General features: G+C 40.9%; 1 protein-coding gene across 3 annotated transcripts in view; it reads right to left on the reverse strand.

The window, feature by feature from the left end:
- Positions 1-23,516, reverse strand: part of SLC4A4 (solute carrier family 4 member 4) — a 347,003-nt gene that overhangs the window by 263,312 nt on the left and 60,175 nt on the right. For all 3 annotated transcript variants that reach the window (XM_057546346.1, XM_057546345.1, XM_007193578.3), the window contains exon 3: positions 7,949-8,128. In XM_057546346.1, coding sequence (XP_057402329.1) covers positions 7,949-8,128 — 180 coding nt within the window. The remainder of the gene's footprint in view (positions 1-7,948; positions 8,129-23,516) is intronic.

Genomic DNA, 23,516 nt, shown 5'->3' on the forward strand with positions numbered 1-23,516 from the left:
AGCCCAGGGGTTGTGAGATACCTGGAAGCCTTGTCAGAAATAACTCCCTTCTAGGGAATTCCTTGGGAGTCCAGGGGTTGCGACTCTGTGCTTCCACTGCAGGGTGCATGGGCTCAATCCCTGGTCGGGGAACTAAGATCCCACATGCCATGTGACCCCCCCCCCCAAAAAAAAGAACAGTGCATTTTAACAGTATGGAGGTTCCTTAAAAAACTAAAAATAGAATTACCATATGACCCAGCAATCCCACTACTGGGCATATACCCTGAGAAAAACATAATTTAAAAAGACACAAGCACCCCAATGTTCATTGCAGCACTATTTACAATAGCCAGGTCATGGAAGCAACCTAAATGTCCATCGACAGACAAATGGATAAAGAAGAAAAAATAAAATAAAATAAAATAAAAAGAAGATGTGGTACATATATACAATGGAATATTACTCAGCCATAAAAATGAATGAAATTGGGTCATTTGTAGAGACGTGGATGGACCTAGAGACTGTCATACAGAGTGAAGTAAGTCAGAAAGAAAAACAAATATCGTTAATTAACACATATATGTGGAATCTAGAAAAATGGTACAGATGAACTGGTTTGCAAGGCAGAAACAGAGACACAGATGTAGAGAACAAACGTATGGATACCCAGGGGGGAAAGTGGGGCGGTGAGGGGGGGATGAATTGGGAGATTGGGATTGACATATATAGTCTAACATGTATACAACAGATAACTAATAAGGACCTGGTGTATAGCACAGGGAACTCCACTTCACTGTACAGTAGAAACTAATACAACATTGTAAAACAGCTATACCCCAATAAAAAAAAAAAGAAATAACTCCCTTCTATTTCAAGTTAGACCCTAAAGGCAGAAAATCCAAATAAGAAGATAATGCCTTAGGAATTCAAAGGAAAGGGCAGACACAAGAGATACTTAGAAGGAAAAACCAATAGGACTCAGTGAGTGGCTGATTATGGGAGAAAAAGAATAGGGAAGGATCAAGGATAACTGAGATTTTGATTATACAGGTAAGAGGATGATGGGGACTCGGTGCTCACAACACCTCTATAGAAATGTGATGAAAAGTCAAGTAACACTCCCCATCCATGGGAAAGTTATTAAAAGAACCCAACATTCCTGCTTCCAGATTGTGGTCATGGAAGAATTCCAGAGACTTTATTTATAGAGTATACCCATGGTCCCCCATGGTCCCACATCCCAACTTCTGCATCAACAGTTCAAACCCATAAAGCCCTGAATCTAAATCCCTGGTATTAAGAACCTATATAGTCCTTTAAGAATCTTTTTTTTTTTTTCTGATATGAGAAATTTCCTGAACAGAATACCATTTCAAGAAGATCCCTACCAATATCTTTCATTTTTTCAGTGCATTCCAATCACACACATACTCACAAATACACTCACACCCCCAGGCTTCCAATCTTATCCCTGAACCCAAACCACAGGATGTGTCCTGCCTTCTGCTGAGGAAGTAATACCTGTGACAGATAGTCATTTACACCCCCTTCGCTTCTCTAGAGTATACTTCACAGCTTAAATTTCATATACCGCTCTAGTTTTCCCCCATTTTCCACCCCAAGTCACAGTCTCTTTTTAGCCCTGAGTACCCCAGCACCTGGAGCACAGTGGAACCCTCTGAGGCCTCTTGAACTCATGAGTCACTATAAATAGCAGCAACATCAACTCTCCCATGACACACGTAAACGCACTATTCATAACATCGCACGGCATGATAAAATGAAATGACTATTGCAATAGAATAGGCAGGGGCAGTGAGAAATGACACCCTTCCATAGTGTAAAGGGCTGCCACTTGGAGGCCACTTCAAGGTGATTTCAAGAGAACTGCGTTTCCAGAATGCAAGGCTCCCTGAGAGGTTCGCATAGTTAACCAGCTAGAGAAGGCAGAAGCGCTACGACACAGAACTCCTGTACTCATCAGCATCACAGAGGAATAAACAGCAATTATTCGTACCACACGAAACACAACATTGTTGAGCCAGCCTTGTGCCACCAAAAACACAAGTATGCCAAACATTTTTCCTCCCTGCACAGCACTGCCTTTGAGTTGCTGATGCGTCCCACCCAGCTGCCCTTCTTAACCAGATTAATTTCACTGAGAAACACAAAGAAAGAGCCAGAAAGAGATCCTTCTCAGGAAAGAAGGAACAGCCCATTTGCTTGCTGGGGCCCCGAAGTGGGAATTCCAACTGTTGACCGAAGTCAAGGACACATTTGGTAAGCGGAGTCACTTGCTAGTGGCCCTGTGTTACACAAAAGCACAGCACAATAGGCACATCACCTCTGCCCCGTGGAAGTCTTATTTCCTTGGTCCTTTCACCTGCCAGCCAGCGTCGAGGCTGTACCACTGGCAAGTTAAGAGACTTAGCTCTCCCAAAGATGCCTTTGGGAGCCAGGAGCCAAGCTGACAGCCAAAGCAAAGGAAGAACTAGTGGGACTTTGTAGTAGAAAAGGCCAGAAGAGCTTAAAAAACAGTGATTAATGTTCACAGGGAATTAATCTCTGCAAAGTTTTAGTCTGAAGCTTTGGCATTACCTGTGTACAATGGATGGGAAAAGATGAGCTTGAAGAAAATGTTCCGAATCACCCAAGATAATAACTGCTAACCGGATACACTTCCCATTTAATACTCAGAGCACTACGAAGTAACCTCTGTCGTTATTCCCTTTTTACAGGAGCACAGAGAGCTTAAGTATCTTGCCAAGGCCACGCTGCTGGTGTGAGCTGGGATTCGAACTCCGCGTGGCTTGAATATGTGCTCCTAACTGATATGATACACTACCTTTCCAGTAAAATTCCATCACAAGTGGCCCTTCTGAAAGGGCAAACTTTAAGTTTTCAATTACTTTTTAATACCAAAAGCCTTTGTTTCAGACCTAAAGATAAAGTACTTCCTCCTACGTACATAAGATGAAAGAGAAGAGGATGAAAAAGACGGTATATTTCTTTTGTGTTTTGTTTCCTAACAGGGACAGAATCTACCTCCTTTCACATACATTCCAAAGACTTCCTTCTCTCCTACATACTGCTTCATTTGGGGGATACACAATTGGCACACAGAAAATTTTTAAAATCTTACTTTGTGATATCAGCATTAAGGGTCTTGCCTAAAAACATTTAAGAATCAAGAAAAAGTAGGAAGGCACCCAGAAGAATGAGGTCAGGTGGGGGGAGGGCGCAGGGGTGTGTGTGCGCTGGGAAAAGGGGAAGTCAAATGACAAAACCCCAAATAATCTTGGCTCTTATGAAAAGGTACTCTGTTCATTTCCCCGGAAGCACCAAACAAAAGCAGCTGCCCATTTCTCTGCTTCAGTTTCCTGACTATAACTGGATCACCAACGGGCATCCATTGTTCCAGGCTCACAGAACAATGTTCACTAGCATAAATGCATCAGTTCTGGTACACATCCAAAGAGCTAAGAAAGAATACCACAAGACTGAATGAGTGTCTGTGTGCGCATACCCAGCGACCAGATTCCACCACGGGCAAGACATATGTGTGCGAGGCAGTTAGCACCGCCCAGCGCCGATGCATGTGCAAGCTTGTCAAGAGATATACTACACATCAGACCACTATGCTGAACAGAATGTTCTGCTTGTAGCTCTGTTTCCCAACATTCTACACATCTTCAGAGTCTCTGCAGTCACAGAGCAGCCTGTGATTCGCCCAGAAGCATCCCAGGACACTAACAAAACGCAAAGCGCAGGGGTCAAAACCGTCGATGGAAGGACGCTGCACTGTGTTTGCAGAGCCTAGCTCATCCAGGACCACCTTCCCACCCAGAATGGGCAACCCTCAGAGGATGGCAGCTGCTAACTTAGGGGGAAAAAAAGTGCATGGTGGGGGAGGCGAAAGGATTATTTTTAAGAAAGAGCACAATCTAGCTTTTCTCTCCACCACCCACTCCACACCACCTCCTCGTTCCCTTGTCTCTCCTCCTGCCTGCTCTTCCATTTCACTTGTCTCCCCCAGCCTCTCTCCCCATTGCTCGTGTACCACACTTCTCACATGTGCGTTCTTCTCTGTGTCCCAAGCTGAGACACCAGCTCGGATAGCATGCTGAGAAGAGCAGCTGTGTGAGGACTCAGAGCTGCCGCTGCGCTCGGAGGGGAAACGAAGGTGGCTAGCCTCCTCCTCAGAGCTCCAGATGCAGAAGATTCAAAACGTGCATCCACTCTTTAGAAGCCCTGATAACTTAAATGAACCCGTTAATTATGTCATCTTCCTGATGTGCCTAAATACTGGAGGATATCTGGCTTACGTCTTGTTATAAATGTCCTTTACTATTCATTCTGTGCCTCCTTAATATGGCTTCTGAAGTCGAGCTGCCAGAGTTCTGGTCCGGAATAGTAAGCATTTTTAAATGTACGGGATGAATCCGTGTGCTCTGTGGATCAATTTCTTCCATCACCCGTGGGTGACGAGCAACTCAACACACTCAGGAGTCGTGTACCCAGACCAAAGTACCACTTTAGCAATAGTTAAAATAATGAGGCACTTCCCAAAGTGGCATAATTAAAAGTTAGGACCAGATTGAAATGGCAAGAGAAAAAGGCAGAGCAGCGGAATATTAAAGATCATGTGTGAGGATTAAAAACAAGAAAATCAACTGGATCTTTACCTATAATGTGGGAAATAGACCAACAGAAGCAATGTCTTCTGCTGTAGTAATCAACTGCTCTTCAATAAGGATTTATTAGGCACGTATATACCAGACACTGTACTAGGTGCCAGAGATAACATAGGGGAACAAAACAAACCGCATCCTAGCTCTCAGGGAGCTTACGATGTACCATCAGCACAAGACAAAACTGTAGGCTAAGAAAATTCCAAAGTGAGACATGTACTATGAAGGAAAGAGATAAGAACTGAGGGGAGACTAACACAGGAGAACCTACGTCAGACAGAGCAGTAGGGAAAGGCCTCTCTGAAGAGACAAAACTCTAAAGCTGGAACATAAAGGGAGAGAAAAGCTAACCAGGACCAGAATGAGTGACCGTTCCAGAAAGACGGGATTGCATGAGTAAAGGTCCTAAGGCAGAAGAGGTGTGGGCACCACTGAAAAAAAATCACTGTGGCTGAATTAAAGTGAACAAGGAGCAAATAACACAAAGGACTCTGGTGAGACACGGTGGGCCCTAACGCCCGACCGAGATTTCATTCTAAGGAGTGAATGGCATGACCCGATTTAAACTTCCTGATGATCACTGCTGCCACTGTGTGGGAAGAGACTTGAAAGGCGGAGTCTGTCGCAGTTGCCTTCAGCAAGAAATGAGGATTCCCTGGACCACAATGTGGCAGCCAAATCAAAAAAGAGTAGACAGATTCAGACATATTTTAGAAGTAGAACCAACAGAAGTCATTGATGGATTGCATATGGAGGTGACAGCAAGGAAAAAAATCAGAGATGATTCTCATCAAGTTACTCTATTTCCATGTGGGGCTTCTTTAGAAGTTACAAGCATCACCTGCTACAATGCCAGGCCCTTGCAAGAATCTAGTCTACAGGACCTGGTATGTCTGTAAACATAAGTAACTCAAAAAACCCTAGATCCAAGAACAACATAAACTGGCTGGGGCTGTTCCTGACAGACAGTAATGGCAGATATTTCAGTGAGTTTTCCCATAAGAATTTTATCTTCATGTTGGTGTCAGAGCCCTGTAGCTTCCCCCAAATCACAGGCTTAAATGTCTTTCTATATCTGAGTGCAACAATCTTAAGTAGAATTGCACCAGATAAACCAGCGACCAATCTCGTTAGTCTCCACGATAAGCAGTGGAGAAAATACAGTAATTTCTAAGAGGATCTTCAGGTCAAATTGGATGCCTCATGTCAAATATGTCATGTCACAGGCATATGACAGCATAACTTAGTGACTAGCAGAAGGTAACTAACTATAAAATACAAATTTATAACTCATTTCTTTTTTATCGTTGTCTTTAACAATGATGTCTCCATAGGATGGCTTCAGAAACCAAGTATACAACCCAATCCAGTACTCCCCAGGGACGAGACCTCTGAGGGTAAAGAGAATGAACTGCCTTTCTTATTTTACATGTTGTACTCAAACGGGTCCCCAAATGCCACAGAAAGCCACAGGACCCCCGTGGGAGACACAGGTTCAGTCTCAGTACCTTTCTGACCTGTTTATTCACTATTACCTACTTGAATATTACTGGCATTGTTTCCACTGCCCTTCCTAAAAAGCTATTACATAATTATCATCTCAAAATCCCTTGGCCCATTTGTGTAGGTGAGCGTCTCTTTCCTTTTTAGTATTTATAGTGATGATGCACTCTTGTTCTTAAATTGCAGAATGGGAGATTATGAGAGAGAGAGAGACAGAGACAGAGAGAGACAGAGAGACAGATCACACACACACACAGTGGAGACGCACCTCTGATTCTGGCTTAGGCCTTGCCAAAACAGAGAGCAAATGGAGATAAACAGTAGTGATTTATTTGGAAAGGGATGTTATCTTTTGTTCCTCCAGACTATTAACTGTGAACTTTTTTGTCTGCATTTCAAGGAGTTTGCTTGAAACAGACCCCATTTTTTTAGTCAACATATGAACAGTTCCTTTCAGAAAGGCTCTCCCCCAACGTTCCAGTGAAAAGCACATAACTCTTGCCTCCTGCCCTCTGGTCCCCTCTAAGTCTTACATGTATTCCAACACTTTAAAATTTTAATTTAGTGGAACATCTCCAAACTGTCCTCAAAACTTTCCTCTTCAATGTGGTGGTCCACCTGACGGCTCCTCTCAGCGTAAGTACCTCTCTAGCTGCTAAGCCACTTGTTCAGCTCCAGGAGAGAGACTATTAAAAAAAATTCACAGATTCACATCACTACACTTCACACCCTCTTTAATTTCACTCTGTAAATTCACTTTTCAACACACCTGAGCTGGTAATTCTAATTTGGCCTCTCATCACCTGCAAAGACTGAACTGGATCTTTATCTCCACCACCCCTAATAAAGCGTTTTATTGCAGGTTCCAGACTTCTGCAAGTGTAGCAAAGAGAGGAAGAACTGTGCTGAGCTCTGCCAACATGAAAAGCTGTCACTATGTAACTCCTGTTGGGGAATCTTCCCAAATTGGCATATGTTTCTACTGCTTCTCCATTCTACAGCATATATTCATGCTCCCTTCAGCCACAAAGCTGCCCAGATAGCCAAACGTTCTCCATATCAAAAGAAACCAAAGCAAGAGACACATACACCTAAACACACATCCACCCTAGCGCTTGAATCCAAGGATGTGCTTTGACCTCCTGCTATTCTGTTCCTAATAACACCTCTATCCAAAGTATGATATCTAATAGGTTCAACCTTTCAAGAGCTGTGTCACTCTACATCCTTCTCTGATTTTCAGGATGCTTTCCCACTATTCCTTTTTAAATCAACCTAGCTAAATGTCACCTATATTCCTATAAATGTCATATATATATATATATATATATATATACACATATATATATGTACATATATATATATATATATATATACACATATATATATATGTATTTCTCATCTTGACCTACTATCTTAATAGAATCTATTTCTAAGCAGGAACAATCCAAAAATTTCTTGAAGAATCTCCCAGTTACTGTTGATAACTGCAGTTAGATACCATCTATAACATGTCCTCCTTTACAAGTCAAAACACACAACCACGCCTAAACTCTGTCACATCTTTTCTGACCAGCTCAGAATTTTACCAGATCTCCTCCTAGACCAACCTGCTGGGACAAGAAAAGCCTCTCCAGAGACATTACGCTTTAGAGGCGACCACTCCGGTATCGCTGCGTCCCTCCCTGTTAGCCACAAGATCTTGACACGCGTCTTTCCCCAGGCTGCGGGAGTGAAGCAGAGAGAGGCACCCACACGCAGGGAATACTCACTGAGAGGCTTTAGGACGCTGCTACCGGACTCATCCGCATTCTCCACATCGGACTTGTCAGAGTAGTTCTCAGAGATTCTCTCCTTTTCCTTCTTTTCTCTGTGCCCTGCCTTTCTCTTGTGACGTCTCCTTCTCCTGTAGCTCTTTGGCACATGGACCCCGATGTAGATGGTGTGGTGGCCTGAGGAAGGTACACAAATCACCAGTCATTTCAAATCACAGTCTCCGCTGCAGAGAAATTGCTCAAGACCCACAGGTCAGAAAAAAATGTACTATGAATTCAACACTACCATTCCATATTTGACAAATAAACTGGAAAAATAAAATCTCCTCCCAATTTTCATTGCGCTGGACTGTAACTCAACCTGTTGGTTGGCACTAGGATTCAGTGAGGGTGTACTGTAATTCTATCCGGAGAGACTCTTTGTTTAGCAAAGTCAAAGAATACTGAACCGGAAATCAGGAATCCTTGATTCTGGTCATACCTCTGCCATCAATGAGCTATTTGACCTTGAGCATGTCCCTTAGCCATTCCAGGCCTCAATCTCATCATTTATATAATGAGAGGCTTAAATTGGGTAATCCCTAGAGGCCCTTCCAGTGCTAACCTTCCTGGAATCTGTGATTATACTGAACAGGGTGATGAAAAAGGAGCTCCTGGAACTGTGGGGGGGGGGGAGGGAGGGGGGAGATCTAACTCAAAGGTCAAGAGGTCATTCTGCGGGGTATAAGGTTTTACACTAAAACTTTTTTTACCCAATCAGCAGAATAGAGACTTAGAACTGGGACAAACTAAGAAAAAATAAGACATACTTGGAGAGAAAATTTTAGAAATACTCAAATGTTCACACTAGGAAACAGCTAAAATGAATGTCAGCTACAGTGCCATTCTCATTTTTCTTTTTTCGTTTGCAAAAGTTTCTAAAAACTGGTTGTTGCAGTGATAAAAATAAACCCAGCCCAGTAAAGATTGCCTTGAAGAGAAGGGCATGAGGAAAAAAGATTGTGAAATGCTTTTAGTTCTCTAGATGGAAGGCGCTGCAAAACTGACAAGTGGTATTATTTTTACAAAATCTGATAAGACAGAAAAAAAAAGGAACTCAAAGTTCTACATTTTTTTTTTAATTGGAAAACTTTTACTTTCACTTTATATACAGTCTAACTTCTGAATGCGGGAACCACCATTTCGGAAGTAATGTGAAAACTTCTCTCTTTTTTTTTTTTGAATTGCAAATAGGAATTGCAAAAAAGATGAGATAATCTACGAATTTCCTTTCGCATTCTGGCATTATGCCTTGATGACCACTTTACAGTGCTGCAGACAATATCACACACCCACATGCAATACACATACATGCAAATGTCTGATGTAAATGCTGTGAATTCCTTTCCACGGTAACTCATCAGGCATATCTAAAAACACCATAACTCACAGGGTTGTTCCCTTAAACTGGAAGGATTAAAGCAATTATATCAAGAAAGAGGTTCCAACCAAGGAATGCAGAACCCTAGGTTAATGGGTAAGCATTCAAAAGAAAATATCTCATACTTAGAATGACGTTGGAGGCATCTACATGAAACGTGAAGCACCAGCCCCCGGCACACACACAGACGTGCACACAGACACACAGACACACACGCCAACTCAACTACTAAACAGCACGGTGAAATTCTCCTCACAGCATGTGTGCCAATGAGAAATTTATCATGTCTCACCATTTACAAGCAAATTGTTCTCATGGGAAAGCTATATTATACTAGGAAGTAGGAAATGTCTCAGAAACAATGTGAATTAAGAAACAGTGTCAATTGTTTCCTGCCCTCCAGTTACTGAGGGAGCCCTGCAGCTTTATCTCAAGTCACACAATATATGTAAGCAAAGCCAACCAATTTCTTTAGTAAATCAAAGTCTGAAAGCTTGATTGCCTTCGTTCAAGAAATAGGAAAACATCATGAAAAAAACTAAGAGGTTGAAAAAAAATTTTTTGACCTGTCACATTATTTTCTTATTTTGTTATACAGCAGAAACACACCATCGTAAAGCAATTATACTCCAATAAAGATGTTCAAAAACATATTTTCTTATTAAAAAATGGTAACCAAGCCCCCCCAAAAAAATAAAAATGTAGTGGTTAAGCTACATGAGTCAAATTGATGTTACATAGAAAGAATTTTTTTAATATATTTACACAAATCTGCATAGTATATTTGATAAATCATTTAAAAGACAGTTTACATGGGCTGATAAGATTTTAAGGTAAGATTTCTGGCTATAAAGTGTTGTTGTTGTCAACCCAACAAAAGAGTTGGGACGATTCAGAAGGTGAGCTTTCAAAGCCCAGGAGAGAAAGGTACCTTACCTTCAGGAACCTAACTGGAGTTGTCATCACCACAAAAATGGTGCCACTGTATTCGCACCATGATCACAGACCTCCGCCCTGCCTTAGGAGTAAGATTCAGCTTATCCCCATCTCCTCCTGCTCCTCCCCCTCAGATGCTCCCCCAACCCCGCCTACTTTCCCACAGGTGGGGAAGTTTCAGACACGATGCTGCACCACGAAGCCCAGGTACCAACCGTGAATATGGTTCCTGTTAAGACAGCCCCGATTTCAGACATTTTTACCAGCTTTATTAAGGTATAATTCTTCACATACCATAAAATTCACTCATGTTAAGGGTACATATTCAATGATTTTTAGTGTATTTACAGCGTTGGGCAAGCATCACCATAATCCAATTTCAGAACCTGTCGACCAATCCAAAAAGATCCCTCATGCCCATCTGCAGTCACTCTCTGTTCCCACTCCCATCCCTTACTACCACTCTTAGGCATTTTTTTATACTCTCAGTGATGGCCTCTGGGAAGCTACAATTCTCTGGTATCCACATGGCTATGAATTTTGGGGGGGGATCCTTACAGCACAGTAAAATAGAATATGCCTTGAGTGAGGAAGCTCTCGCCTTCCAAGAGCTGCCAAAGGAAACCAGGGCACTGAGCTGAGCAATTCAAAATGCAAAGCATCTTCCTTTTCCTCTCGTACATTACTGGGAACTAAATTTTCCTTTTCTGTCTTTGTTCAGATAACGGAAAAGGAACATGGTCCTGAGGTTAAACAAGCCTTTAGGACCTCAGAGACAGTGTTTGTGTTTCATCAATTACTTCTCAACCTCTTTTCATTTCAGCTTCTTTGCCCACCAGAAGAGAGGAAGGCAGCCTCACTTTGGTGACTGGGGGAAAGGCATGCTTTCTCAAAATGATGACCAAGTCGTTCATAAGCTGTATGTGCTAAGTACCAAAAATACCAGAAATAAAATAAGCTGGAATGAAAGTATTCTTACCACCTCCACAAAATACCTGTCTTTAGGGTCAATAAAAGCAGCATTACTGACTTTTTAAAAAATGCTATTGTTGATAAGAATATCATAGGTGATCTCAGTATTTATTTTCATTAAAATATCTTTACCTGTCTCAGAGATAGGCCATGAAGATTGATGGCTATTTTAAAAATTAAAACTCCCAAAATGACACCAAGCAGTGGAGGGTGTAGTATTATTTTACATGTAAAATGTAAAAGGAGAAACTTGATAGACAAGATTTCTAATTCAGCAAGAGTCTACAAAACCGTAAGATGCTCAGAGAAGCAGGGACAGTTACCTGCTTGACTTACGAGTGAATTTTAGGCACAAAAGAAAAAAATTTCTCTGCTAGAAATGTCAGTAAAAATTGCTTCCAAAGATAATGTAAAAAGAAGAAGGAGCAAAAAAAAATTTTTAACAGGTAGAATTCAAAAGGAAATGGTGATTGTTTTAAATGTTATTAAAATAAAGGTTACATTCTTGCTACTCAAAATTTTGTAGAGTAAAACTACCGGAATCTACATTTGACAGTGTTCACTTAGGTGTGAGTCAAAGGGCATTCAGTCCTTGATTTGGCAGTGGCCTCAGTAACATGTGTTCAAATAAATACCCCACATGCCTTTCTCTGACAGATGGTGCAAGTTCCCAACAAACTCTAAATGTCTTGGGAATATCTCACAATCCATCCACAGCCAGTACTACTGGGAAGAAAACATGGCTTTCCTGGTTATCTCTGACCGTCAGAAATCATCACTAGGTGACCCCTGTTTCTTCCATCCTCACGTGCTCCACCTCAGGTGAAAGCACAAGTCCTGCCATGCTATCATGTTCACTTCTCCCAATTCCTAAAATATTTCTAAACTAACAGCACTGAGAGCTGCTATCATGATTTCAGGCCACCAGAGAACTTTTACAACTAGTAACTCTGTAGCCATTCATGTTAAAGAGGCTTTCACAGATACCCACTTCCCTACCAAGGATGATTTAGGACTTTGTAGAATTAAACCCATCAAATGAGCCAAACTAAAATTTCTGCAGTGGTTAACAACATATGCCTCTCTATGCAAGATAGATCATTAGCTCCTTTAGGAAACATGGTGCTGTGTTTATACACATACAGATGATAGCAGCCATTTATGGAATTCTTACAAATGTGCCAGGTTCTGGCTAGGTCTCCTACTTCTATTACCTCATGCAATCCTCACAACTGCACGAATTAAATACTGTCATTATCCTCATTGTACAGGCAAAGAAACCAAGGTTCAGGGGAGTCAAGGATATTGTCACCAGCTAACCCATAAAATCCCACAGGAGAAATATCTCTCAGGTCTCAACATCAAGAACAGTGAGTGCTTCATTACTGCTTTGGTGGTGCTTTGTTTGTTTTTAGGGGTTTTTTTTTTTGTGATGTACACTATATTTACACTACCTTATAATTGACTGTGTTTCCTTCCTCATGTTGACTGCTAGAAATAGAAGAGACAAATCTTGGGCCAACCGGTAGTAGGTAGACAGAGTTTCGTGACATGAATTTTGAACATGAACCTTGCTATTCCAACTTTTTACCTGTTATTTTCCCTTCACATTAAACCTTTCTGGAATAAAGCAGTATATAAATATTTTTTAAGACCTGAGATGTCAGTACTGGGGGTAGAAGCTGGGGATGGCTGGGGTGGCTGTGAGGGAAGGTAGATTTCTAGGCAGAGATTCTACTTGTCCTCTGATCCTTAGGCTACAGCTAAATCTATAGGCCTAAATCTCTGCCAAGAAATCTACCTTCCCTCACAGCCACCCCCAGCCTCCTACAGAACTTCTCTAATACTGAGGGATGTTCCCAATTTGATTTTTATCCACATTGTTGCTCTTTCTATAATCAGTGGAATTTCTGTTCTCTCCAGTTCGAAGCAAAGATTCCACGACACTTGGCACTTTACATCATTCTTTCAGAACTAATCAGCAATATTCCCCAAATATAAATTAAATACTGCCTTCTTTGGCTTATCTAAAGTAACCTGGTCTTATAAAAAGAAACGAAATTGAGTTATTTGTAGTGAGGTGGATGGACCTAGAGTCTGTCATACAGAGTGAAGTAAGAGGGAAAAACAAATACCGTATGTTAACACATATATATGGAATCTAAAAAAAAAAAAAATGGTCATGAAATAAAGACGCAGACCTACTAGAGAACAGACTTGAGGACACAGGGAGGGGGAAGAGTAAGCTGGGACAAAGTGAGAGAGTGGCATGGACATATATACACTACCAAATGTAAAATAGATAGCTAGTGGGAAGCAGCCGCATAGCACAGGGAGATCAGCTCGGTGCTCTGTGACCACCTAGAGGGGTGGGATAGGGATGGTGGGAGGGAGGGAGACACAAGAGGGAAGAGATATGTGTATATGTATAGCTGATTCACTTTGTTATAAAGCAGAAACTAACACACCATTGTAAGGCAATTATACTCCAATAAAGATGTTAAAAAAAAAAAGAGAAGAAAGGAGAAAAAATAATAATAATTAAAAAAATAAAGTAACCTGGTCTTATGCCAAGACGCCTAAAACATGTTGTAGCTATTGCCAAGGGGGATATAGGGGAGGGAGGCAAATTTAAGAGATACGTATTATTTCTTTTTAATTATGAAAAGAACACTGTTGGAAGAGGAGGCAAAGACCCTGGATGAGTGATAGATTATTAAAAAGATGTTGTGAAGACTTTACTTCTTGGACCAAAACGAATCGTGAAGGTTTTTTAGAAGTACATGCATAAGAAACCTTAAACAGAATCATAGTATCAAGTCCAGACACCACAGACATTGTGCGTTTGGCACTTCATATAATAAGAAATAGATCAGTATGTCTAATCCTAAATACTTTAATAAATAACTTGCTAGTGTATTACTCACAAACCCATAAGAGTGTCCATAACCAGTTCTATTAAGAAATAATCAAAGCAACACTGCTAATTTACTTGAGCATAAATACCAGTTCATGAAAAGAATACTCACTTTGAAAGGCATGATGTAATTCTGCAGTTAACAGAGGGTAAGTCAGCCCTTGGTTAGATGTTTGCATGAGGGTCCACACTTCAAACTGACACCACTACTCAGGACAAGGGATGATTTTTATTTCTGTATTTTGGATAGGGGCAACTTTTCACATAGAATAAAAATAATAATGCATGTGTTTATTAATAGGTAATTGCATGCTACATATGTAATTTATACACCATTTTGAATGCTGATTAGTAATCTATTTTATTATTAATGCTATCAATTACACTTAGGAGCAGGCATGCAAGTAAATAAATAGTAAAAGTGATGAAAACCAGGGAAATACTTTTCTTCCCACTGAACTGCATGGGAATTTTGTTCACTGAAAGCCTCCCAGTAATCCTTAAGGCAACTTGGGGTTCCCCCAAGCAAGACTGATAAGAAATCTTAGCTTGTTACCTGGTGTTTACTGAGCACAGTACTTTTAATATTTAATATTTGATGCTGATAATCATGATGATGATAACAATCTCTAGGCAAGAACAAACAGCACAAGGAAAAGGTCTCAAACAGGAGATGAGCTTATGGTGACTTAGCTAAATTCTCATCCTAAAGGACAAGCTAAAGCTCAGGAAACTTCTGCACCTGCCTTATAAGTGCTCATGTTTAGCAAAACAGTCCTAATCATAGTCTTTAGGTAAAGGTGAGGACCCTATGACCACACACTGAAGTTAAGTTTCCATTACAGCTTCCATTAATAATAGCTGATAACAGAAGCTAAACTAACCAGCACCGTGTGAAGTCTGAATTAGTGAGTATTTTTTTAAAGAAATGCAACCTTATTATCCTCAGTGATCATTCATTATTTGAAGCTATCTAGGCCAGAACAACCACTTGAAGGCACTACAGGAACCTACCTTGATGAATAAACAGGACTAAACATCACCTTATCATTTATAAACTGCAGCTCCTGAAGTGCTTCACAATCTCTAAAAAGCTGCTTCTCCAAAGTAGTTTTAACTTTGCTCTAGCAAAACCTCTTTTATATTCATATCTATAGATATAAAATATCTATACTTATACCTACAGCTATACATTTATATTGAGATTTATATATATATTATATTATGTTCTATTATATGTATATATATATAATCTCTATGTATAGAGAGAGAGAGTTAGGCATTTTTATGGACAATCCGAATCCAATAGTGTCAGTAAAGTGTCTTTTCCAATGTGTCTGGTGCACAAAGGTAAGTGTTGTTCTTATATCTCCCTCCTATTTCCAAAGGGGAAGAAACAAAGTACTATTTCTCCTCCTTCCCACCCCCCTTGAGCCCAGATAATAACTTGTGAACACTCTCTGTTCTCCAGCTAAGGCACTCCAGAACACTCACTCTGAGCAGGACAAAATAGCCAACTTTAGATCAAGTCTAACTCGTCCCTCATTTGTTTTTTAGTCATTATGCAGAGTTTAACTGTGCAGCAGAGGCAATACCTTCCATAACCTCAATCTTCCCTCAGCCGGCCCAGGAACAAATGCCTTGCCATCTCCACCCTGCTCTGGGAGGGTCTCCCCCAGAGCTTTCATGTTGTGAGTGCCAACCCCCAGGGCTCAGGTCTGTTGTCCTTTCACTTGACAGCACAGAGGAGAGTGGAGCCAAAAGGCCTGGGAAGGCCAGAGCCAGGCAGGGCAGTGCTAAGAGCAAAGAGGAGCCACCCAATAGGAAGAGATGAACCCTTGACTCATCCTGACACCCCAGAACCCCGAAAGAGCTGGAGCATTTTAATGTGCAGTACACATGCAGTCAGACAAAATCCACCTGTGAGCCAAACACAGAGAACTGACAGTTTCCATTATCTCTCTTGTGGTCACCATTTGCACAACTGAATGGCAAGTGGGACTGGAAGAGAGAAAACAATGGCTAATCCAATGGTCATTGATAACCGGATTTGCAATTGCAGCCAGAGAGGCAGCTTAGACAGACACATAAATGCACACATTCACACTCTCATTCTAACCACATTGTTCATCTCCGACTCTATTCTGGCTTCCCTTTTAGCACTGGCCTAAGCCCTGGCTGGGCAATAGGAAGAGTGGTCTTTAGTCGCTATAGACAGATAATCCACCATATAGTCAATGCACTCACGGCTAATCAGGTATCACTAATATTAGTTCACATAATTCCTTCCTCTCACATACCTGTATATAGGTAAATGAGATGTGGATAATGCCATGGGGCTAAAACAATGACCAAGAACTAGGGAAAGTGCTTCGAGAGACTTAAACTAGCCTAGTTAAGCCCAATCCCAGAATCTTCATGACTATGGTTTTCCACATGCACCCAGAAAAGAGGACAACATTCACTGACACAGCAGCTCATAATCATACTTTTAGAGTTGAAATGACCTTAAAGATCACCTGATTAAACCTCTTCATGTACCAATGAAAAAACTAAAGCCAAATAATTAATGACATAGAGGCCGGGACTCCTGATGTTCCTGGTTACATAAGGTTTCCTTTCCTACTTTCCTACTACCATGGTACCAGTCCCCCACCCTACCCCCCATTTTCCATTGTCTGCAAAATACAGCCAAGGGGGGAAAAGGTAATCGATTAGGCCTTTCAAGTTAGCAACTACCTAGAAGACAAAAATTCTTGAAATTTTATTGAAAATTCTTGAAAATTCTTTTCAGGAATTCTTGAAAATGTTTCTGTCTTATAACCAGAGAGTGACAAGTTTAAATCCACAACCCTTAGTACCATAAACGGCCCCAGAACATGAAGACGTTCTGGCTCTGACATCTGCCCTCCCACGAGCATCTGCAGTCATGCAAACAATGAGGCCAGCCAGGCTTCTGTCTTCTTTCTCTCTCACCTTTTCATAAGCTCTCCCAACACCTTTTATTCTTCTCCAGTTAGTTCCTTCTACCCCCTATTCTTCCAGGCGCTTCTTTAAGCTCTCATCCACCTCCTTTTCTAAATTCCTTTCCCGCTCCAGAGGAACCAGACTTCAAGCGCACTTTTTTGGAATGAGCACCGCCCTGGGAAAGTCAAGAAGCTTGCCTCCTTGTCCTAGTTATTCCCAATTACTATCAGCGTTACTGCAAGCAAATCACTTTACCTTCTCCAAGGCTCATCTCTCCATGTGTAAGGTGAGAACACTGAGCTACATTTTCTCTAACATCCTTTCTAGCTCTAAAAATTCTATAAGAATCCTAAGTATTCTAATTGGTTAAGTGTAATGGAGCACATAGCGGAAAGGCCAAAAGTTTTCTACTATTTCTCCAGGTCCTTTCGCCACTTCTTAGGATGATAGCTTTCTCTTTGGGCATGCTTCAGTCTACTCCGATTTGACTCTTTCCTAACCATGCCACCCAGATTGCTAACAAAAGCCACCAAGCACTTTTTTCTGCCAAAGCCACTGGTTCCTTTTCGCTCCTCATCTACTTGACTCCAGGCAGCCCTCAGCACTGTCGGTCACTGGCTCCCCGCTGAAAATGCTCTCCTCTTGGCCTCAGACACACCCTTTTCTTGGTTACCCTCCAGCTTCTACGATTGCTCCTTCTCAGTCTCCAAAGGTTGGCAGAGCAGAGCCCAGGCCAGTCCTCTTCTCACTCTATTCTCTCCCCCTGGTAATGTCATCCATTCCTATGGCTTGAAATGCTGGCTATCTCCCTGGGATTCCAAAACTTACATCTCCATCCCTGCCCTTTCTTTTTGGCTCCAGTTGTGTAGCCAAGTGCCTGCTTTAGAGTTCTACTTGGATGTCTCACAGGGACTCAAAAAGCTGAATGCCTACCATCCTCCACTACTATTCCTCCAGTGTTCTCCATCGTACAAATGACACGTAAGTCTCCCAAACTTCTGCTCATAGCAGAAATCCAGAAGCAATCACCCCCACCCACCCATCTGTCCATCAGCAAGTCCTGGCAATTCAACCCATCTTTTTGTCCCTCTACTCTAACCCAAAATCATCTCTCAGCTGAATCTTAGCAACAGTGTCTCCACTTTTATCTTTGCCCTGTTGGGATGCTCTCTCCACCCATGAGCCAAAGAGACCTCTTTTTTTTTGGTTTTTATTTATTTATTTATTTATTTATGGCTGTGTTGGGTCTTCGTTTCTGTGCGAGGGCTTTCTCTAGTTGTGGCGAGTGGGGGCCACTCTTCATCGCGGTGCACGAGCTTCTCACTATCACGGCCTCTCTTGTTGCGGAGCACAGGCTCCAGACGCGCAGGCTCAGTAGTTGTGGCTCACGGGCCTAGTTGCTCCGCAGCATGTGGGATCTTCCCAGACCAGGGCTCGAACCCGTGTCCCCTGCATTAGCAGGCAGATTCTCAACCACTGCGCCACCAGGGAAGCCCCAAAGAGATCTTCTTTAAAATGCAAATTTTGTCTTATCACTTCCCTGCTTACAACCCTCTGCAGTGGCTCCCCAGTGCACCCTCAATAAAATCCTAAATCCTTAGCATAGTATAAAAGGCCATAATTATCTGGGTTCCATCCACTTCAGGCCACTCTCTCCCTATTCATGTAGTCTAGCCACATGGGCTTTATTTTCACTTCTCAAACAGGCCTACCTCTTTCTTACCACTGGGCCTTCACACACCCTGCCTGGGAGGCTTCCCTCATTCCTGACCTAGCTAACCCTCTTCACCCTTTAGGTCTCAACTTAATGTCACTCTATGAGAGACACATACCTTGGTTTCCCATGTAAACTCACCCACCTACATGATACACTCTCTAAATTATCACATCAAACAACCTTGTGTCCTTAATTAATGACTGGTTTATTTGACCGCACATTAATTATGTCCCTAATTGGAATATATTATCACTTTCAATGATACATATGAGCCTTAAAAAGCAACATATTAGAGCTTATATATCTGCAACTGTTGGTTACCATTTTGATAAGCTTAAAGAAAAAGCTAATAAAAGCACTGTCCATCAGAGTTAATAAGAAGAGTTAACATAGATATTAATCAACTAATTTGTTGATCACCAGATATCAGTACTAGCTTTAGTCTGAAAGCATTCTGCAGTCACAGCAAGCACCAGTGAGAAAGTGTTAAGCACAAAGATAAATCACCTGCAAGGAATATAACCAAGGAAGATAACATCTTAAATTTACAGGGTTCATTCTGGGGATTTCAAATTAGTTTACTTATATCCCTAGCAAAACTAGGAGATAAGGAAGCGCCAATGCTGTTTCTTTGTATGAAAAACTGAGATTCAGAAATTAAGTAATTCGTCAATGGCTTACTGCAAATATCAAAGTATTTTTCTGGTGTTATCCAAGAATCCTTAGAGCATCTCTAGCAGGTGGATAAGAAGATAGGTTATTAACTGCACTCTGTACAAAGGAAACATAACCACACAAACATGATTGGCCTCATGTTACCCAGTAAGGCAGGGCAGAGCCAAGAACAGAAATAGGTCCTGAGACTCCTGGTTCCCCACCATGTTCTTTAACCCACAGCAGACTGAATAAAAGTATCTCAATCCAGATACCGACTGAATTTGCCAAATACCTGTATCCATTGGATTTGACTGTGAGCTTTCATTTAACATCCAAGACATTGTCTTTATTTTTCAACAGGGATAGAATCATGTTGAAAATTTAATAATCATCTGGAGAGTAGGGTGGTGATTTAACTAATCCATAAATGTGAGATTCTGGCCCTCTAAAGCTGATATGTTGGCCAATTTTACTAAAATTCAAACACTCATTTTTATTTCCAGAAGTTTTGGCCTTGTAAAAGTTATTGAGTATCCCACCATGAAAAGAGTTGGTAAAATCACGTCTGGAGAGGTTTAAGTAAAGTCTGTTCTCCTTTCAAAGTCAACAGAGTATCAAGAAAGGTGAACATGTTCGATATAACACTTAGGATAGCTGCCTTGTAATTCTAACTCTATAGAAAGGTAAAAACAATTAACCAGATTTAAAAGCTTTTGCAGCTATTCAGGGAAGGGAGTTATTTAAGTCTCCTCTACTGCTGATTCAATGGATGTCACTCACCACCCTCCCTCCCTTCACCTTCATCCCACCTGGCAATCAGCAGCTTCAGAGGTACAATATTTGGAACCTCCTGTGAACTCCTGCCATGGCAGGCTCTCACCTCAGTCCCCTAAGTGCTATCAGCCAAAAAAGTAAAACAAAACAAAACAAAACTAAATCCCACCAGTATGCTCACCGGAGCAACGGGAGAGCCTCAACTGAGCTTTATTCAGTTTTATTCCATTCTTACTCTACTCTCCCTCATCAGTCCCAATTTTCAATTCTCCCAGTGATTCTGAATTTTGTAATGATAAAAATGGAGAAATACTTAGCTCAGGTCTGAATACTTAGTATTATTTCTATACTATTGAATAATCTCATTGAATTGGCACCTAAATTACATAACAGCCAGTAGGGGACAGAATTACCCTAGTCTATGCTGCAGAGCAGGGAAGGGAAAAAAAGAAAAAAAAAAAAATATATATATATATATATATATTTATTTATTTATTTATTTATTTATTTATACATATTACATATATAATAGACCCTTGAATCCTCCTCATTGGTAGGAAAATATCATACACTTAAATTTGTTTTCCAGAAAAAGTACCTTGCAGGCTTTATTAGACAATGGGCATGCATTTGTAATTTACCCCGTATGCAATTACAGTTAGTGTGTCTCTTCTTGGAAAAGGAGACAGTTTCACAAACTAGGGGTAATGTCTATCCGAGCAGTCTAACCATGGAAATCAGATCTCACGCCCAGAGCTTAAAGGGAATCAGAATGAGTCCAAAGAGGAATAAACACCAGGCCTCAGGAAACTTCTCTTGACCTTTCTAGCTTTCCTTTTCCAATACAAGAAGCAGTAGGTAAGCGTGGTTATTAGGAAGGCAAGGGATAGATGCCTTGCTAAGATGAATTAAGCAAATAATAAACATCATTTCGGTCAGTTCGAATTTTTTGGAATGATAATCATCATGGAAGATTATTGGTGAGGGCAATTCCCTGGTGGTCCAGTAGTTAGGACTCTGTGCTTTCACTGCTGTGGGCCCAGGTTCAATCCCTGGTCAGGGAACTAAGATCCCACAAGCCACAATGCGCCAAAAAAAAAAACAAAAAAATTATTGGTGAGACTATATCAATCAGAAAGCAAAAGGACAGACAGTGGTATAGTATAAAGCACTCCTATGCCTAATGCCAGGTACAGCAGCAACATTATTTCTGGTAATTATTTAAACAGTTCTACGGTGAATGGCATGTTCTATTATTCTCATTTTACAGAACTGAGAAATTCAAACTCCAAACTCTAAGTTTCATCCTTCATTTATGCAATGCTTCAGCAATACAGCAAGTTTTAAACTTTTATTCCCAAACCGACGCTTAGCCACTCTGCTTTAACAACACATGAATAACACAAATGACAGAGACTCCCAAAAATAAATATGAAATAATATGTCTCAAAAATATGAGCAGATACAAAGCTTTGAAAAAGAAACTCAACTATAGACAAAATGTGCTCCAAGTGTATTATTTCAGAATGTCTGAATCCTTGTAAAACACAACTCAAGTACCAAGTTCAATTTTGTACACCTCTTGCCATAAAAGAATGTAGTCACCTAGGACAGAAAGTGACTTCCAGAGGGCTTTAGCCCGTACTACACTACCAGGGAATTCTCTACAATTGGAAAACTCTAGGAAGGGATGTCTGATTCCAGTTTCAAAAACCCATGGAATTATCATCCAAGAACTCTATATACAAATATTTAATGTCACTGACACAGCAGGAGGTGTCAGAGAGCTAAGTATTGCCTGCTTTAGGCCCTCTGGCAGGCTTTCAGCTGGGGCCACAAGGAGAAAGCAGCAGGACACTGGGAAAGGTCTGCGTGGGCTCAACCTGCTCTGGGAACCCAAGTTGCTATTCAAGCATCAACCCTTAAACACCTCACCGCATTTCCTTCAAGCTCTCCAACGTGTGGATACATTGTTTCTTTCAAGAAGGCTTTTCCTTCAGCAATATTTGCCCAAGTATTTCCTCTGTACACACTGTTTCGGAGCAATTAGAGTGAACAGGAGAGAGGAGGTCAGCAAAATGCAACCGGACACTTACATCCTGCGCTCAGAATAGCGCCAGCTTGGACTCAGCCCCTCCCTTCCCAGCCGATAGGTTTTCATTCACTCCTTCTCGGCAATTACGTTTTTGACCATTGTAATTATTAACAAATGTCCACCAGGCCCCACTTTTTCTTTAGAATACTACCTCCTCCAATACACATAAATACATCATCACAATATCCTCTAGTGAAAAATAGGTTTAAGTCATTATGATTTCATGTCTGTAAAATGTTGAAATCCTGACCTCCAAAAATACAAAAGCCACCGTTTCATCATTTTAGTCTCTCTCCTCAAAATACAGAGCAGAGGAAGGAAGGAAGAAGAATAAGGTGGAGGTGTTTTAGGGGCTTCTTTTTCTTATCAATATAAATGATATAAATATATCAATGATCTTTGCAAAATCAAACGGGATTAATAGCAAACATAGGATCATCAGAGACTATATCATCTCATTTGACTAAGAGAAGTAAGAGAACCAAGTTTCTAACTAAAAAAAATTAAACAAAAATTTTAGAGGACTATATAAAGTAATTCTATGTATGCTTCATTTAGTTTATTTACACATTCATTTATTCATTCTTTCTTTTAACAAAATATTTAGTGAATGTCTACTTTGTTCCAGACCCTGTCCAACTTTTTTACTTTTATTTCCCTAAAAATAACCTTCCTGTAAATTCCATGCATTTTCAACCATACTCTCTCTCTTAATATCCATCAGTAGACATGAGAATTTGTAGAATTATTCTCCCATTTGGACAGATGGGAGCACACTTCCTTTTGGACTTGGTTTTCAATGGAAGAGGAAAACCACCACAATATATCATAATGGCATTTACAGCACCGATCAAACTTCAGAAATGCAGACCCATTTCAGCCAATATTGTCTTGCTGTACTTTATGCTTCCTGAGTTGCTGGGTAGGCTTGATGTTAAGAAAAGGCCCCTCCTTGTGAAGTCAGTGTTGCCAAGGCTTGCTGGGGAGTTACCTAGCCTTGCAGAGCCAAGGCCTTATCTCAAGGATAAGGTGGAGTTTGCTCTTTTTCCCCTATTGCGAAATATGAGAATATTAAGTAATCTGTTTATATCATACAGATCTAAAATCCTG

This window comes from Balaenoptera acutorostrata, chromosome 5 (assembly GCF_949987535.1).
Source record: "Balaenoptera acutorostrata chromosome 5, mBalAcu1.1, whole genome shotgun sequence".
In the NCBI taxonomy this organism is placed as follows: Eukaryota; Metazoa; Chordata; class Mammalia; order Artiodactyla; family Balaenopteridae; genus Balaenoptera; species Balaenoptera acutorostrata.